Source organism: Dendrobates tinctorius, unplaced genomic scaffold (assembly GCF_039654945.1).
Source record: "Dendrobates tinctorius isolate UK_male_01 unplaced genomic scaffold, ASM3965494v1 ptg000140l, whole genome shotgun sequence".
Taxonomy (NCBI): domain Eukaryota; kingdom Metazoa; phylum Chordata; class Amphibia; order Anura; family Dendrobatidae; genus Dendrobates; species Dendrobates tinctorius.
Window position 1 is genome coordinate 10019209 of NW_027361808.1, and position 19237 is coordinate 10038445.

Consider the following 19237-nt stretch of genomic DNA (forward strand, 5'->3'; position numbering starts at 1 on the left):
TCATGAACACTGACATTAATTGAGGCAAGTGAGGTCTGCAATTCTTTGGATGTTGTTGTAGGGTCTTTTGTGACCTCTTGGTTGAGTCATCATTGCACATTGCAATTGTTGCATTGAACATTGTTTCATGATGTCGACATTTGTGGATAATGGCTCTCACTATCTCTCACTTATTTGTGGATAATGACTTTCACTGTCGTTTGCTGGGGGTCAAAAGTTTTAGAAATGGCTTTATAACCTTTTCCAGACTAATAGATCTCAATTATTTCATTTTTCATTTGTTCCAGAATTTCTTTGGATCACACCATGATATCCAGCTTTTGCAGATCTTTTGGTCTACTTCACTTTGTCAGGCAGGTCATATTTTCTTGATTGAAAACAGGCGTGGCACCAATCAGTCCTGGGTGTGGCTAGGGAATCTGAATTCCGCTTTCCAAAGATGTGATAAACCACAGTTAATGTATGTTGCAAAGGGGGGAATGGGGGGGGTCTCCAAATGAGACATGGCACCACCATTGAGTCCAGACAATTTTGCGTTCCAAAAGTCAAACAGTGCTCCCTCCCGAGCCCTGCCGTGCACCCAAACTGTGGCTTTCCCCCACATATGGGGTATCGGCGTACTCAGGAGAAATTGCACAACAAATTTTGTGGTCTATCTTCTCCTGATACCTTTGTGAAAATAAAAAAATTGGTACCAAAGTAAATTTTTTGTGAAAAAAGTAAAATGTTCACTTTTTCCTTACACGTTGCTTTAGTTCTCGTGAAGCACCTGAACCTGAAGGGTTAAAGGGAACCTGTCACCCCCTCCAGGCGTTAAGTAAAAGTGCCACCTTGTGCAGCACTAATGCTGCATTCTGTCAAGGTGGCTCTTTTACTTAGCCTCTGTTCCACCGCAGAAATAATAGTTTATAAAGTTGTTCCAAAATACCTGAAATTTGTCAGGTGGGCAGGACTTTCCTCTGCCAGATGCCTCGCATCCATCCATCCTTTCAGACCTGGCGCCGCCTCCTTAGTTTGCTTTTGAAAGTCTGGAGCCTGTGCTGTACTGTATGTTAGGGGGCATGCGCAGTTTGCGCTGCCCGACATGACCAGGCTGTCAGATAACATCTTGGCCTTTGATCTCGCGCGGCCTGAGATCCCGCCCCGCAGTCGTTTATGATTTATCCACACTGCGGGGCTGGGATTCTCAGGCAGACGATTACAAGGCTGACGAAGCAATGTAGGAAGGAGGCGGAGTGATTTCCAGGAGGCGGAGCGCCACAAATCACCACTGCGCATGTCCGAGAATCCCAGTCCCGCAGTGTGGATAAATTATAAACGACTGTGGGGTGGGATCTCAGGAAGCGCGAGATCAAAGTCCAAGATGTTATCTGACAGCCTGGTCACGTCAGGCAGCGCACACTGCACATGCCCCCTAACATACAGTACAGCGCAGGCGCCAAACTTTCAAAAGCAAACTAAGGAGGTGGCGCCAGGTCTGAAAGGAAGGATGGATGAGAGGCGTCTGGCAGAGGAGGAAAGTCCTGCCCACCTGACAAATTTCAGGTATTTTGGAACAACTTTATAAACGATTATTTCTGCGGTGGAACAGAGGCTAAGTAAAAGAGCCACCTTGACAGAATGCAGCATTAGTGCTGCACAAGGTGGCTTTTTTACTTAAAAAATGCCTGGAGGGGTGACAGGTGCCCTTTAATAAGCTTCTTGAATGTGGTTTTGCGCACTTTGAGGGGTGTAGTTTTTAAAATGGTTTTACTTTTGGGTATTTTCTGTTATATTGAGCCCCCAAACTCATTTCAAAACTGAGGTAGTCCCTTAAAAAAAAAAAAAAAAAGTTTTACAAATTTTGTTAGAGAAATGAGAAATCGCTGGTCAACTTTTAACCCATATAACGGCCTACCAAAAAAAATTGTTTCCAAAATTGTGCTGATGTAAAGTAGACATGTAGGAAATGTTATTTATTAACTATTTTGTGTGACATATCTCTCTGATCTAAGGGTACAAAAATTAAAAAAGGAAGAAAATTGCAAAATTTTCTGAATTTTTTTACAAATTTCCGTTTTTTTCTTTCCATACATAAACACAAGTTATAGCGAATAAATTTTACCACTAACACGAAATACAATATGTCACGAAAAAACAATCTCAGAATCAGTGGGATACGTTGAAGTGTTCCAGAGCTATAACCTCAAAGTGACAGTGGTCAGAATTGTAAAATTTGGCTTTGTCATTAAGTACCAAATTGGCTGTCACTAAGGGGTATGGTGCAGTGACCACTGTGTCCGCTAGGGGGCGCTGTGTGGGTGTCCCAGGACATTCATACAGGCATGTACATTGCTGTAATGGAAATAGGATGAATGGAGAAAGGATGGTAAATGACCGTTATGTATCACAAGGTGGGTGGCCTTGTGATGGAAGCTGGAATCGTTATTAATCAGCAGATATTCTGCTGAGGGTTTGTTACTCTGTATTAGGGAGAGCTTCCAGGTGGCTGGTGAGATGGGTGGGACCAGTCACCTACAAACCCACCCAGGGGCATGTGTCTAAAACGCCCATAGTAAGCCTGTATATGTGTATGCATGGATGTCTGATATAGGACCTGCAATGAGGTGTAGCCATGTGATATGGTGGGCGTGGCTACGGACCATATAAGGTGACCAGGGTAGGTCACGTGAGTGCCTGGATGTGATTGGTCCGTGTGGAAAGGTCCCTGAAGGCTGTCGTGCTGTTAGGTAGGCTATCTTCCTGAAGCGCACATGTGGACGCCGCTGACTGTGTGTGGCCTGTGTGTAATAGCCTGTGAGTACTGGACAGTCCCCAGGAGGAAAGGGACGTCAGGACTGAGAAGCAGCCAAGAGGTAACCCGGTCAGGGGGAATTAACTGAGAGACTGTAGAGCCTGATTGCTGCATAAAGTGCAGCCTGTGTGACATGCATAAAGTGCAGTCTGTGTGAACACAGGGCTAAGGGAGCGGAGCTCCACTATGAACATTCGCTTTTGTCTGCTGTAAGACTGTTATCGTTTTCCTCATGCTGCTATGGTTTATGCTGCACAATAAACTGCATGGACTATGTTATATGAAAAACCTGTGCCGGACCTGGTCTATCTGCAGCCGAGTGTTCCCCAATACCCTCAGTGAGCGCTACCTTACAGGGGTTAATAATAAAGGCCTTCATTTAAAAACTGCATTTTGTGTTTATGCATGCTTTCTTTGTCTACTGTTTGTATTTGTTTGGTCAGGGTCATGCTAGTAGAGGAAAACACTTATACATTTAAAAAAAAACAGAAGAGAAAAAGAAAAAAGGTTCACACTCACTGTTCTGGCGCATGTAATCCTGCTCAAAAGCTGTATTCACTGTTATGCATCTACTTCCAGATTGAAAGGAAGTAAAAAAAACAAAAACAACATACACAAACAAGTAATGGCACTATACCTGTTTCGCATTTGGACCTTCTTTGGAGAAATAACCAAACGAAAAGAATTTGGGGTACTGTATATGAAAACCAAAGAAAAACACACAAATCATAACAAAATTACCAAAAGGCCAAACAAACGGCTAATCAGTTTTATAAGGATTACATTTTTGGACTTTATGCGCTGCTTGACAAATTACCACATCCAAGTTATGTCGAAGGTTTAACCATTTATTTCACTTCAGGGAAATAAATGGTTAAACCTTCGACATAACTTGGATGTGGTAATTTGTCAAGCAACGCATAAAGTCCAAAAATTTAATCCTTATAAAACTGATGTTTTCGGCGGCTACGTAGTGGAGCCCTGGACGTGCAGCAGGCTGACCTTTGACTTTATATGCGTAAATCTCTCCTGCAAAGGGTGAGTATATTTATCTTATCTTTCTTCAAAGTTTATCCAGATAAGACCCTATTGCGCTCTCTCTTCCTATAGTTTATATTCAAACGGCTAAAGCAGACACCTTTGCGGGCCATGACTACGGCCCTGGCTGCCGCTCACACGTGCAGACACCTCTGGCTTACCTGCGGAGACAGACATGCGGAGCATCTTTCCAGACGCAGCAGCGGAGACACTCAGTTGTCGCTGCGTAAATTACCCATACACTTTCATTAGATGCGGTATAACCGCACTATATTCCTAGTCACATGCGTATTAAGTGCGGGAACGGAGCTTACTACGCATGTGTACTAACTTAACTAATGGAGTACCTGGTTTTAGCCAGAAGTACACGTACACTGCAGTTCTTGCGATCAATAGGCGATGCAGTAAGTATGGTTTAATTAAGCTCTATTAAAGGAGTGTGTCATTATTTCAATTAAAATACTTTATTCTGGATGGCCGTGTGTTTATTTACCATGTAAATATAGTATTAGGAATGGATAGGTGTCTTATAGACGCCTCTCCATTACTAAGCCGTGGGTTTGATGTCACCTACCAATACAAAGGTGGCATCAACTCCACAAATATGAACCCCACTTGCCACCGCTACAGGGCAAGTGTGAAGAGCCGGGTGAAGTGCCACAATTGGTGCTTCTTTGGATGTGCCAAATGTGGGGCGGCTGCGGGCTGCTATTTTTAGGCTGGTGACGGGCAAAATCCATGGGCTTCGCCAGCCTGAATACCAAGCTGCAGCTGTCTGCTTTTTTCCTTGGCTGGTTAAATAAAAATAGGGGGACCCCATGCTATTTTTTTTGGAGGGGATCCCACTATTATTGCAATCCATCAAAAAGTAAACAGACTGCTGCGGCCTGGTATTATCAGGCTGGTAAGGTTCATGGATATTGGATCCTTACCAGCGTGAAATATCAGTCCCAGTAGTCTGCTTTACTCTGGCTGGTTAACAAATATAGGGGGACTCGATGCTTTTTTTTTTGTTGACTATTTATTAAAAAAAAGGATGGGACCTCTCTCTGTGCTTCCCTCCACTTCCTGTGTCATGCACTTCTGGCTGTGTCACAAGATTCACCATTAATTAAATTTTTTCACATGAGTAGTAAACTGCGTTCCCGCACTTAATACGCATGTGATTAGGAAGATAATGTGGTTTTACCACATCTAATGAAAGTATATAGGTAATTTACGTAGCGGAGACTGAGCGTTTCTGCTACATAAATTGACATGTTGCTGTATGGGAAGACGAGCTGCACGTCCATCTCTTTGGGTGAGCCGCGGGTATCGGTGCACACATAGTGGACATGGGATTTCTTGAAATCCCATCCACTATGCTGTAACAGCTAGACGCTGCAGGTTGGACGCTGCGGATGTACACAGCGTCCAACCCGCAGCGCTTACTGACCATGTGGCACACACCCCAATATATCTGCAAATAGGAAATCATTTTTTTTCCTTACCAGAAGCGAACTTTCAATTAGCTTTATTTCAAGTGCCAAAAAAAACACATGCAATGAAATAAAAGCATAAAAATGCATGCAGAAGAAATGGATCAAAAACACATGTTAAAATTCATCAAAAATGCAGGTGACCTCAGATGCAGATTTCACCTACGTCAAATCCTGAACACTGAGCCATTCCTGATCGTGTGCACATAAACTAAAGCAGCGTGTGCTGGACTTAGCATGCCACGTGTCTGACAGGACCGGAAATGTATGCGTTTCAGGGTGGAACCCAAGCCATAAGCCACCACGTTTGCGAGGGGGAAAGATGAACGCCCCCGAATGTAACCACGATTAAAGACCAGAAATGCCTGTGCTCCAGCCTGGAACGCAGGCGGACATACTGTGCAGGAGCAGAACACATGACTTTGGGTGGCAACAGTTCGGGAGTCCCTTGAGACTCAATGATTGGATGCTGAATATCCATTTGGACTCTTTTAGAAGGATTCTCTTTTTGAGATCCCCCCTCTCTCAAATTTGGCCAATGAGTTCCACCATACAAAATGAAATGTCATTTAAACGGCCACTGTGTACACTGTTAATATGTCTGGCTATGGTTGTATCTCGTTTGTTCTGGATGTCGCCCAGCTGTTCACTCACCCGCCTTTTAAGTTCCCTTGTGGTCTTACTGATATAATCAAGCGGACAAAATCTAAAATATATTGAATATCAAAAGTTTGCTTTGATAACGCTGTGTGCCCCTAGTGATAGTACTATCTACAGAAAATAAAAGAGGGAAAAAAATGCTTACCTTTATGAGAAGTTTCCGACCAAAGCTGAATTTGGTAATAAGCAGAAAGAAGAATCCTGCAAACATCAGTTTTAGAACTGAAGCGATACCACCCACTGCAACATAAGCAGCATATTGCACCTAAGAAGAGGTAAAACATATATATTATACAAATGTACATACACTGGACAGAAGGCCATTCAATTCATTCACTCGCATCTTTAACCCCTTTCCGACATCGGGCGTATATTTATGCTGATGTCAGACGCCCTCCCTTTGATATGGTCTCCGGCGGTGAGCCCACATCTTTCCTGGGACATGTCAACTGTTTTAGACAGCTGACACGTGTCCGCAATAGCCGCAGGTGGAATTGCGATCCACCCACGGCTATTAACTAGTTAAGTGCCGCTGTCAAACGCCGATAGCGGCATTTAAATGACGCTTCCGTTCATCAGGCCGGAAATACGCACACTGGTGACCCGTGTCATGTGATCGCAGGTCACCGGTGTGTCGGCATGACAAGCATAGAGGTTATGGTTGTCAGTGCCAGATTGTTGTGAGCGCCACCCAGTGGTCGGGGCTCATAGCAAGTCAGCAATTCTACTACACAGAGGCGATCTGCTCATCGCCTCTATGTAGCCAAGCCGATCAGGTAGTGGCAACTTCTAGTCTCCAATGGAGACTATTGAAGCATGCCAAAAGTAAAAAAACAAACGTGTTTAAAAATATGAAGAAAATAAAATAAAAAGTTCAAACCACCCCCCCTTCGCCCCAGTCAAAATAAAACAAAAATAAAATCAAACATGCACATTTGGTATCGCTGCGTTCAGAATAGCCCGATCAAAAAAAAAGAAAAAAGATTAACCTGATCGCTAAACGGCTAAAAATCGTCAAAACTCCAGAATTACGTTTGGTTGCTGCGACATTGCATTAAAATGCAATAACGGGCGATCAAAGATCGTATCTGCACCAAAATGGTATCGTTAAAAATGTCAGTTCGTCGTGCAAAAAATAAGCCCTCACCCGACCCCAGATCACGAAAAATGGAGACGCTACGGGTCTCGGAAAATGGCGATTGTTTTTTTCTTTTTTAGCAAAGTTTGAAATTGTTTTCACCACTTAGGCCTGTTTCACACTTCCGTTTGTCACCATCAGTCAAAATCCGCCGTTTTGCAAAAAAAACGGATCCGCCATTTCCCTTTGCGGATCCGTTATTTTTCCCCATTGACTTGCATTATGGGCGGATTTTGACTGATGATCGTCCGTTGCGTCCGTGTTTGTGTGGATCCTCGAGAATTTTGGCGTCCGCCGAGGTCACCGAACGGAACCTGTAACGTTTTTTTGCTTCACGGATCCGCATTTTCCCTTTTTAACCCTGAATCTTCCCTGGCTGCTGGAAGAAAATTCTCTCTCTCTCCTTACCCGCCACCTCCTCCATTCCTGGCCCGATCTCCAGCCTCATCTCTCTCATCGTGCGATCTCCTCCCTCATGGTCTCACTTCGTGCGGGATGTGTGATCGCACCGCAGATGCCCGCTCTCTTCCGGATACCGCTGCATCTGCCGGTATTTTTTTCTTTTTTCCAGGCGCGGTTCCTTTAAATTTTTACCATCGGCGGATCCGTACATCCGCCGATCCGCTGTCCCCCTTTTCTGTCAGTCCGCCTGCGGATCCGTTTTCCGCTATTTTGGCGGATTTAGACTGACAGAAAAAACTGAAGTGTGAAACAGGCCTTAGATAAAAAAGTACCGACATGTTTGGTGTCTATGAACTTGTAATGTCGTGGAGAATCATAGTGGCAGGTCAGTTTTAGCACTTAGTGAACCTAGCAAAAAAGTCAAAACAAAAAACAAGCGTGGGATTGCACTTTTTTTGCAATTTCACCGCACTTGTAAAATTTTTCCCTTTTCTAGTACACGACATGGTAAAACCAATGGTGTCGTTCAAAAGTACAACTCGTCTCGCAAAAAATAAGCCCCACATGGCCATATTGACGGAAAAAAAAAAAAGTTATGGCTCTGGGAAAAAGGGGAGCGAAAAACAAAAACGCAAAACCAAAAAAGGCTGCAGAGGTTAAAGGTATGTGAAGACATTCAGGAATTGGCAGATCTTTGGATGCACCACATATGTCCGTGCGGATTCACCACGTCCACTGTAGGGGTGAAATTTATCTTGTGGATGGTCGAGCCTCTGCAAGATAGACATACTGCGGTCTGGAAAGACACGCCACATTGTCAATCTCCGTGGGTGAGGCACAGGGGTCTCTGGATGGATAGTGGGCATGGGGTTTCTTGAAATCCCATCCACTATGCTGTAACATTTGGACGCTGCGCAAGTATGCAGCGTCCAACCTGTAATGTTTATTGATAGTGTGCGCTTACCCCAAGAAATTTATGGCATAACTGTGAGATGGGAATCCCCTAAAACCTCTTCTAACATCATAATGTACTTGTACATTGTGGGAAGATTTGCTGCAATCAGACCTGTATGTCTATGTGATGACCTCATAATTATGTGATGATGACCCCATAAATAACCATTTAACACTTTATACTGGTGCTGACAAAGGCCTCAAAACTGCTGTCGACGATCAGTCCCTATTCACATATCAGGTATGCCCCGACAGACATCTCTGCATTTTACATGCACTGACAGTAATGTAATCACAAAGAAATACAACATCTAAAAACACAATTCCTGTAGTGATTAACGCTCCAAATTCGTAAAGTAAATATTGGCTTTATGAAGTGGGTGTACGAACACCATGCACAATGCCAAGTGTCACCGGGAGTTATATAAAAACCTTTTACAGTAGGCCTTTGGAACAATAGAAACAAGATCTTGGTAGTGATTGATCAGGTTTTACCATATGGCAATATGGATGAAACTAGTTGTAATGGAGGCACGGCGTACTTTACCAACTGGAGTGCGGATTGCCTAAGCTACTGTGAGAACACAACCTAAAAACAAAGTTTATTAGGTATTCATTATAAAAGGACTGTAATATATTTTTGATTGTAAAGAGCTGCAGAATATGTTGGTGTACAATATAAATAAAAATTATATGTATACATTATAATTTATAAGTAGCAGAAGGGCAATAAAGTTTAAAAAAATGGGAAAAAAAAATCCCTCTAATGTCAACCAATAATGCTATCAAGGGTAAATTAGTCAGAGAAAACAACCACTGGACCCTAATATGCCCCATTTCTGTCGCTTGTCTGACCACAGTGGTTGGCACTCTGAAGATGAAACAGAAATGGAGCCCCCCACCCAATGTGAACTGAACCTGTAATCCCTAGATCAGCCCTGGAGAGTCTCATAATTTGCATCAAACCAATGCCAGATAGAAATCCGTAAATGAACATTAATTTGTAGACTAATCCATCTCAAATGATCCTCCAAGCAATGGTATACATTAACATGTATAGGAAAATGTCAGTGCTACACAAAATCTAAATTAGTAGGTTTACTCATCCTCTACGCATTTTGCCTCATTAAGGTTTCTCAGGAGAAGAAAATAAGGGTCCATTACAGGTCATTACAGAGAGCTACAATCGACTGCCTGTAAATGCACCCAGCATGATTGCCTAGATGATGCCGTGCATTCCACCACCAATGTGCATGTCATATAATGTCACAAGGAGGAAAGTGACCTATGCGCCTCATGTAATATACGGCATGCATTCTAGCATCGATGTGCATGTCAAAGAAAGCCTCAAACAAGGAAATAACCTATGCGTTCTGGACACCACGCGTCAGTGCACAGGTCCACTGTGCGTCAGTGCACAGGTCCACTGTGCGTCAGTGCACAGGTCCACTATTCAGGGGAAGTCACAAAACTTTCCCTTGAGTCACAATTTAGGTTGTCATTGTTTGAAATAAACGACAACTGCTGAGGTTAGGAGAGAAATGATTTATTCCTTGCATATCACATGTATGATATTATAACAATAATCTAATACATTATTTAATTCCATTTAAACATTAAGAAAAATGTACATGAATTTCTGAAATACAATATAATATATCAAGTGAGTGCTGGATCTCCTGACTTATGTTAAGTGTTAGGGGGTAACCCCACAAATAAACCAAAAATACACAATGAAAAAATAGCAGGAAGTATAAAGAAGGTGAAAAAAAGATTAATTAGAAAATTGGTGACGTGTTCAATACTTTTTTTCTAAAAGTGCTATTGACATGACATTTTTACCAAAAGATAGTAACAACCTATCCAATTTGCCCAAAGAAATCAAACCATAGATGTTCAATACTTAAATCGCCCACTGTATACGAAGGTACAGATAATGGGCTGCAAATATGCCTTAATTGTGTATAATGTAGGAAATATACAGTATGAGGAATAAATGCCAAGACAGATCAGCAGATAAAGAAGAGTGTGACAAATCGCACAGGGGAAGGGGTGTCGACTTCGTTCACCTTGGGGGAGGAGAAAGAAGGACCCCCAGGAGTGTCAGGGAACTGCACGGGCGCAAATAGTCACCAGAAAGGCTTCCCTTATAGGTACGAGTTATTAACTAACTCCCAGTGAGGGGGAATATACATCACCAGACCAGTATACAGTGCCTACAAGTAGTATTCAACCCCCTGCAGATTTAGCAGGTTTACACATTCGGAATTAACTTGGCATTGTGACATTTGGACTGTAGATCAGCCTGGAAGTGTGAAGTGCACTGCAGCAAAAAAGAATGTTATTTCTTTGTTTAATTTTTTTTTAAATTGTGAAAAGTTTATTAAGAGGGTCATTTATTATTCAACCCCTCAAACCACCAGAATTCTGTTTGGTTCCCCTAAAGTATTAAGAAGTATTTCAGGCACAAAGAACAATGAGCTTCACATGTTTGGATTAATTATCTCTTTTTCCAGCCTTTTCTGACTATTTAAGACCCTCCCCAAACTTGTGAACAGCACTCATACATGGTCAACATGGGAAAGACAAAGGAGCATTCCAAGGCCATCAGAGACAAGATTGTGGAGGGTCACAAGGCTGGCAAGGGGTACAAAACCCTTTCCAAGGAGTTGGGCCTACCTGTCTCCACTGTTGGGAGCATCATTCGGAAGTGGAAGGCTTATGGAACTACTGTTAGCCTTCCACGGCCTGGACAGCCTTTGAAAGTTTCCTCCCGTGCCGAGGCCAGGCTTGTCCGAAGAGTCAAGGCTAACCCAAGGACAACAAGGAAGGAGCTCCGGGAAGATCTCATGGCAGTGGGGACATTGGTTTCAGTCAATACCATAAGTAACGTACTCCACCGCAATGGTTTCCGTTCCAGACGAGCCCGTAATGTACCTTTACTTTCAAAGCGTCATGTCAAGGCTCGTCTACAGTTTGCTCATGATCACTTGGAGGACTCTGAGACAGACTGGTTCAAGGTTCTCTGGTCTGATGAGACCAAGATCGAGATCTTTGGTGCCAACCACACACGTGACGTTTGGAGACTGGATGGCACTGCATACGACCCCAAGAATACCATCCCTACAGTCAAGCATGGTGGTGGCAGCATCATGCTGTGGGGCTGTTTCTCAGCCAAGGGGCCTGGCCATCTGGTCCGCATCCATGGGAAGATGGATAGCACGGCCTACCTGGAGATTTTGGCCAAGAACCTCCGCTCCTCCATCAAGGATCTTAAGATGGGTCGTCATTTAATCTTCCAACAAGACAACGACCCAAAGCACACAGCCAAGAAAACCAAGGCCTGGTTCAAGAGGGAAAAAATCAAGGTGTTGCAGTGGCCTAGTCAGTCTCCTGACCTTAACTCAATTGAAAACTTGTGGAAGGAGCTCAAGATTAAAGTCCACATGAGACACCCAAAGAACCTAGATAACTTGGAGAAGATCTGCATGGAGGAGTGGGCCAAGATAACTCCAGAGACCTGTGCCGGCCTGATCAGGTCTTATAAAAGACGATTATTAGCTGTAATTGCAAACAAGGGTTATTCCACAAAATATTAAACCTAGGGGTTGAATAATAATTGACCCACACTTTTATGTTTAAAATTTATTAAAATTTAACTGAGCAACATAACTTTTTGGTTTGTAAGATTTATGCATCTGTTAATAAATCCTGCTCTTGTGTGAAGTTTGAAGGCTGTAACTTATTTGCATCTTATCAAACCTGCTAAATCTGCAGGGGGTTGAATACTACTTGTAGGCACTGTATATACCTCCCAGCCGTCACTGCCAGAGTTGCACACTAAAGCCCCCGTTACACACTGCGATATCGCTGTAAAGTCACCGATTTTGTGACGTTACAGCGATATTACTAGCGATATCGCTGCATGTGATACTTACCTCCGACCGGCTCCCCCGCTGGTTATCGCTGATCGCGCGAGAAGCTGCTGGACCATTCCTCGTCGTCCACTTCCTGCGGCGCTTCCTGCTGTGACGACGAGCGAGGCGTGGAGCCAGGTGGGAGGATGCAGGATCGCCGCTTCTGACAGGTAAGTAGCGATCCCCGTCCCCAGCGATGTCGCTGTGAGATCTGCCTGAGTGGCAGCTCACTAGCGACCACCCAGCGATTCACCAGCGATCCTGACCGCGTCATATCGCTGGTCGGGATCGCTGGTGAGTCGCTAGGTGTAACGGTACCCTAACAGTATGGTATGCTGCCATCAGTTCCTCATTCGACATAAGCCCCGTCCGACAACAGGCTTATATCGGGTCAGAAACCAACCCGGGTAGCGTATAATGTAACCAACCAAGCGTGCGAACGTGGGGATTCGTGTTTCGAGATAAAAGAGCAGCCCAAGATTAAGTTTATATTTAATTGCCGAATAGGCACACTAGAAATATACAAGTATATATTTACAAGAGCACTATCGAGGTATGCAGTCAGGAGTGTAGCACAAGGATAGGGTATAGATAGGTTGCAATTACAGTGTTATGTAGCATGTGACCACAGGGAGACGTTGATGGATCACAGGTCCAAATCTTAGTTACATGGGTTTCCTGGCTGTGTCCGCTAACGGATCCTCCTGCCAGTAGAAAACTCAGCTCCAAATGAGCAGCTGTCTCTTATCTCCTAGGCCAGTGATGGCAAACCTATGGCTCGCCTCACTGATCCAAAGCTGCAGCTTCCTGCCTCTCAGGCTCTCACCTATTGAGCGGCGCGGCCGCGAAGCTGAATGATGATGTCATCCAGCCGCGGCTGCACCTCTCGATGTGTGAGAGGAAGGAAGCTGCCAGTGCGCGGAGAGGTGAGTGTGTGTGTGGCCGCTGTGGTGTGTGTGTGTGTGTGTGTGGCCGCTGTGGTGTGGGTGTGTGTGTGTGTGTGTGTGGCCGCTGTGGTGTGTGGCCGCTGTGGTGTGTGTGTGTGTGTGTGTGGCCGCTGTGGTGTGTGGCCGCTGTGGTGTGTGTAGCCGCTGTGGTGTGTGCGCGTGCGTGTGTGTGTGTGGCCGCTGTGGTGTGTGTGTGTGTGTGTGGCCGCTGTGGTGTGTGGCCGCTGTGGTGTGTGTGTGTGTGTGGCCGCTGTGGTGTGGGTGTGTGTGTGTGTGTGTGCCCGCTGTGGTGTGTGTGCGTGCGTGTGTGTGGCCGCTGTGGTGTGTGTGCGTGCGTGTGTGTGTGTGGCCGCTGTGGTGTGTGTGTGTGTGGCCGCTGTGGTGTGTGTGTGTGTGGCCGCTGTGGTGTGTGTGTGTGTGTGTGGCCGCTGTGGTGTGTGTGCGTGTGGCCGCTGTGGTGTGTGTGCGTGTGTGGCCGCTGTGGTGTGTGTGCGTGTGTGGCCGCTGTGGTGTGTGTGCGTGTGTGTGTGTGTGGCCGCTGTGGTGTGTGTGTGTGTGTGTGTGTGTGGCCGCTGTGGTGTGTGTGTGTGTGTGTGCTGTGGTGTGTGTGTGTGTGTGCTGTGGTGTGTGTGTGTGTGCTGTGGTGTATGTGTGTGGCCGCTGTGGTGTGTGTGTGTGTGTGTGGCCGCTGTGGTGTGTGTGGCCGCTGTGGCCGCTGTGGTGTGTGTGGCCGCTGTGGTGTGTGTGTGTGTGGCCGCTGTGGTGTGTGTGTGTGTGGCCGCTGTGGTGTGTGTGTGTGTGGCCGCTGTGGTGTGTGTGTGTGTGGCCGCTGTGGTGTGTGTGTGTGTGTGGCCGCTGTGGTGTTTGTGTGTGTGTGTGGCCGCTGTGGTGTGTGTGTGTGTGGCCGCTGTGGTGTGTGTGTGTGTGGCCGCTGTGGTGTGTGTGTGTGGCCGCTGTGGTGTGTGTGTGTGTGGCCGCTGTGGTGTGTGTGTGTGTGTGGCCGCTGTGGTGTGTGTGTGTGTGTGGCCGCTGTGGTGTGTGTGTGTGTGTGGCCGCTGTGGTGTGTGTGTGTGTGTGGCCGCTGTGGTGTGTGTGTGTGTGTGGCCGCTGTGGTGTGTGTGTGTGTGTGTGGCCGCTGTGGTGTGTGTGTGTGTGTGTGGCCGCTGTGGTGTGTGTGTGTGTGTGTGTGTGTGGCCGCTGTGGTGTGTGTGTGTGTGTGTGTGTGGCCGCTGTGGTGTGTGTGTGTGTGTGTGTGGCCGCTGTGGTGTGTGTGTGGCCGCTGGTGTGTGTGTGGCCGCTGGTGTGTGTGTGTGGCCGCTGTGGTGTGTGTGTGTGGCCGCTGTGGTGTGTGTGTGTGGCCGCTGTGGTGTGTGTGTGTGGCCGCTGTGGTGTGTGTGTGTGGCCGCTGTGGTGTGTGTGTGTGTGTGTGTGTGTGTGTGTGTGGCCGCTGTGGTGTGTGTGTGGCCGCTGTGGTGTGTGTGTGTGGCCGCTGTGGTGTGTGTGTGTGGCCGCTGTGGTGTGTGTGTGTGGCCGCTGTGGTGTGTGTGTGTGGCCGCTGTGGTGTGTGTGTGTGGCCGCTGTGGTGTGTGTGTGTGGCCGCTGTGGTGTGTGTGTGGCCGCTGTGGTGTGTGTGTGTGGCCGCTGTGGTGTGTGTGTGTGGCCGCTGTGGTGTGTGTGTGTGGCCGCTGTGGTGTGTGTGTGTGGCCGCTGTGGTGTGTGTGTGGCCGCTGTGGTGTGTGTGTGTGGCCGCTGTGGTGTGTGTGTGTGGCCGCTGTGGTGTGTGTGTGTGGCCGCTGTGGTGTGTGTGGCCGCTGTGGTGTGTGTGGCCGCTGTGGTGTGTGTGGCCGCTCTGGTGTGTGTGTATGTGTGTGTGTGGCCGCTGTGGTGTGTGTGTGGTGAGTGTGTGTGTGGTGAGTGGCTGCTGTGGTGTGTATGTTGAGTGTGTGGCCGCTGTGGTGTGTGTGTGGTGTGTGTGTGTGTGGTGAGTGGCTGCTGTGGTGTGTGTGTGTGGTGAGTGAGTGAGTGTGTGTGCGTGTGTGTGCGTGCGTGTGGCCGCTGTGGTGTGTGTGTTGAGTGTGGCCGCTGTGGTGTGTGTGTTGAGTGTGGCCGCTGTGGTGTGTGTGTTTGTCAATGATAGGGAGAGGGCCAATGAAGGGAATGATGGGGAAAGGGCCAGTGATGGGGAGATGGCCAGTGATGGCGGTGATGGAGAGAGGGCCAATGATGGCGGTGATGGAGAGAGGGCCAATGATGGGGAGATGGCCAGTGATGGGGAGATGGCCGGAGATGGCCAGCGATGGCGGTGATGAAGAGAGGGCCAATGATGGGAGTGATGGGGCCGAGGAAATGGAGGTGGTGGATTGGGCAATTTCTGCATGAAGGGGATCATGATAGGGCATATTTCTGCATGAAGGGGATCATGATGGGACATATTTCTACATGAAGAGGATCATGATGGGGCATATTTCTGCATGAAGGGGATCATGATGGGGCATATTTCTGCATGAAGGGGATCATGATGGGGCATATTTCTGCATGAAGGGGATCATGATGCGGCATATTTCTGCATGAAGGGGATCATGTTGGGGCATATTTCTACATGAAGGGGATCATGATGGGGTATATTTCTACATGAAGGGGATCATGATGGGGCATATTTCTACATGAAGGGGATCATGATGGGGCATATTTCTGCATGAAGGAGATCATGATGGGGCATATTTCTACATGAAGGGGATCATGATGGGGCATATTTCTACATGAAGGAGATCATGATGGGGCATATTTCTGCATGAAGGAGATCATGATGGGGCATATTTCTGCATGAAGAAGATCATGATGGGGCATATTTCTACATGAAGGAGATCATGATGGGGCATATTTCTGCATGAAGGAGATCATGATGGGGCATATTTCTGCATGAAGGAGATCATGATGGGGCATATTTCTACATGAAGGAGATCATGATGGGGCATATTTCTGCATGAAGGAGATCATGATGGGGCATATTTCTGCATGACGGAGATCATGATGGGGCATATTTCTGCATGAAGAAGATCATGATGGGGCATATTTCTACATGAAGGGGATCATGATGGGGCATATTTCTGCATGAAGGGGATCATGATGCGGCATATTTCTGCATGAAGGGGATCATGTTGGGGCATATTTCTACATGAAGGGGATCATGATGGGGCATATTTCTACATGAAGGGGATCATGATGGGGCATATTTCTGCATGAAGGAGATCATGATGGGGCATATTTCTACATGAAGGGGATCATGATGGGGCATATTTCTACATGAAGGAGATCATGATGGGGCATATTTCTGCATGAAGGAGATCATGATGGGGCATATTTCTGCATGAAGATGATCATGATGGGGCATATTTCTACAGGAAGATCATGATGGGGCATATTTCTGCATGAAGAAGATCATGATGGGGCATATTTCTACATGAAGGAGATCATGATGGGGCATATTTCTGCATGAAGGAGATCATGATGGGGCATATTTCTGCATGAAGGAGATCATGATGGGGCATATTTCTGCATGAAGGAGATCATGATGGGGCATATTTCTACATGAAGGGGATCATGATGGGGCATATTTCTGCATGAAGGGGATCATGATGGGGCATATTTCTGCATGAAGGGGATCATGATGGGGCATATTTCTGCATGAAGGGGATCATGATGGGGCATATTTCTACATGAAGGGGATCATGAATGGGGCATATTTCTGCATGAAGGGGATCATGAATGGGGCAATTGGCACTTCATAAATAATTGGGTTTTAGGTTGCAGTTTGCGCACTCAGTCTCAGAAAGGTTCGCCATCACTGTCCTAGGCTGTTCCCTCCCACCCTCTGTGCCCACCCCTGGGCTTGTGCAGCCTCTCTACTCCCATCTCGGAGAGTATGATTTTCTGTCCAGAACCGTGGAGGCTCATAACTTTCCGCCCGAAGCTCTGAATGGAATGGCAGCGGTGCCACTGGATTCTGCTGGATTTTATCTGAACATAGAGACTAAATATGCCTACCATATGTAATTCCTGGTAGCTATGCTTTATAACTCAATAATGCAGAGTGCTACAGGTGGCTGCCGGGCACAGGCGTGTGGGGGAAGGAGTGTAGGTTCCGAGAATGTGCTCGGCTAGGCTCAGAGATATTGCAATCTGTTATTATAGGTCATTTCCCAGATTCAATACCTCAGAGCCTTGCTGTGACCTGTCGTGCATGAGTTAGACAAAAGGAATCCAGTTTGGCTGTGCTTGCACTAGAACTCACACCTTTGTGCTAACTGCTAGTCACCGAGCGTCAAAGAGCTTGTTCCTGGAGTTTTAATTAAAGAAAAACATTGATCCTGGGACATGCCAAGGGTGGGAGGCACATTCCTATGTTCCTTCCGCAACCTCCCCTTGCCAGAATAACCCGTCAGCATTCCCATGGTCACGCCCCTTTTGTGGCGAATGGTGAAGTGGTATTGCAGGAGCGCGAGACTCCAGCGTAGCAACCTCCCATTCGTCCCGGAGACCGTGTGCAACCAGCTGAGGAGGTTATGGGCCTTCTCCACGATCAAGGGGTGCACGTACAAGTAGGGCTGCAGACTCTACAGAGCCCATACAATTGCCAGGCATTCCTTTTCCATCATGTAGTAGGCCACCTCTCTCGGCAAAAGCTTTCTGCTCAGGTACAGGACGGGATGCTTCTGGTCTGTGGTGCTGACCTTGCAGAGCATGGCACCGAGGCGTCGGTCTACTACAAATGGCCACGTAAAGTCAGCAGCTTGTAGTACTGGGGAGCTGGAGAGAGTGGTCTTGAGTGCCTGAAAAGCGGTCTCGCAGGCGACTGACCAGTCTGCCACGAGAGGCAGCCTTTTCTTGGCGAGGACCGTCAGGGGCTTGGCCAGGGTACTATAGTGTGGAATAAACCTCCTATAGTACCCAGCGGTCCCAAGGAAGGACATCATCTGCTTCTTGGTCCTGGGGGTGAGCCAGGATGTGATGGCATCCACTATTCCAGGCTCTGGCTTCAGACATCCCCCGCCCCAGTGACCCGGGTAGGGGACCTCACTCATGACCAGCTGGCACTTTTCCAGCTTGATGGTCAAACCTGCCCGGTGGATCCGCCTAAGCACTTGGGTAAGATGCTCTAGGTGATCCTCCCATGTGGGACTGAAGATGGCAATATCATCCAGGTACACAGCCGCGTAACCTTCAAGTTCCTGGAGGAGCGCGTTGACCATTGGCTGAAAATTGGCAGGGGCATTCTTCACGCCGAATGGCATCACGGTTCAAAATGGGGTGATAAAGGCGGAGTGCTCCCGGGCCTCGTGGATCAGAGGGATCTGTCAATATCCCCGGCTCAGATCGATGATGATGGTCAGGTACTTAGCCCCGGCCAACTGATCGAGCAAGTCATCGATGCGTGACAACCTTGAGCCCCCAGTAGTCCACACAGAAACGGGTTGTTTAGTCCTTTTTGGGGACGAGGACTATGGGTGCCACCCATGCGCTGTGGATGCCTGGATCACCCCCAGTTTCAGCATCTCTTCAATCTCCTGGCGCATCTGTCGCTGCACCTCGAGAGAGACCCGATATGCTGACCGCCGGATCAGAGTGATTCCCAGTGTCCACGTGATGGGCAGCCATCTCGGTCCTTCCGGAAAGGCTGCTGAACAGCTCCCGGAAGAGGCATAGAGTATTCGCCAGCTTGGACCTTTGGTCCTCAGAGAGCTGGTGGGCAACCTCTACGCACTCAATGGATCCACCCGCCTTGGCTTGGGAGAGCAGATCCAGGAGGGAAGGTTGCACACAGGGAGAGCGCAGGCCTCCCGCACACGATGTGCCTTCATCAAGTTCACATGGAAGGCCTTCCTCCGTCTAGGCTGACCAGGTACGTGATT

General features: G+C 47.2%; 1 protein-coding gene across 1 annotated transcript in view; it reads right to left on the reverse strand.

Annotated features, from left to right (window-relative positions):
- Window positions 1-19237, reverse strand: part of LOC141049024 (saccharopine dehydrogenase-like oxidoreductase) — a 187525-nt gene that overhangs the window by 24957 nt on the left and 143331 nt on the right. The window contains exons 8-9 of the mRNA XM_073545125.1: window positions 6116-6235; window positions 3432-3488 (exon numbers count right to left, since the gene is read on the reverse strand). Of these exons, the coding sequence (XP_073401226.1) occupies window positions 3432-3488; window positions 6116-6235 (177 nt within the window). The remainder of the gene's footprint in view (window positions 1-3431; window positions 3489-6115; window positions 6236-19237) is intronic.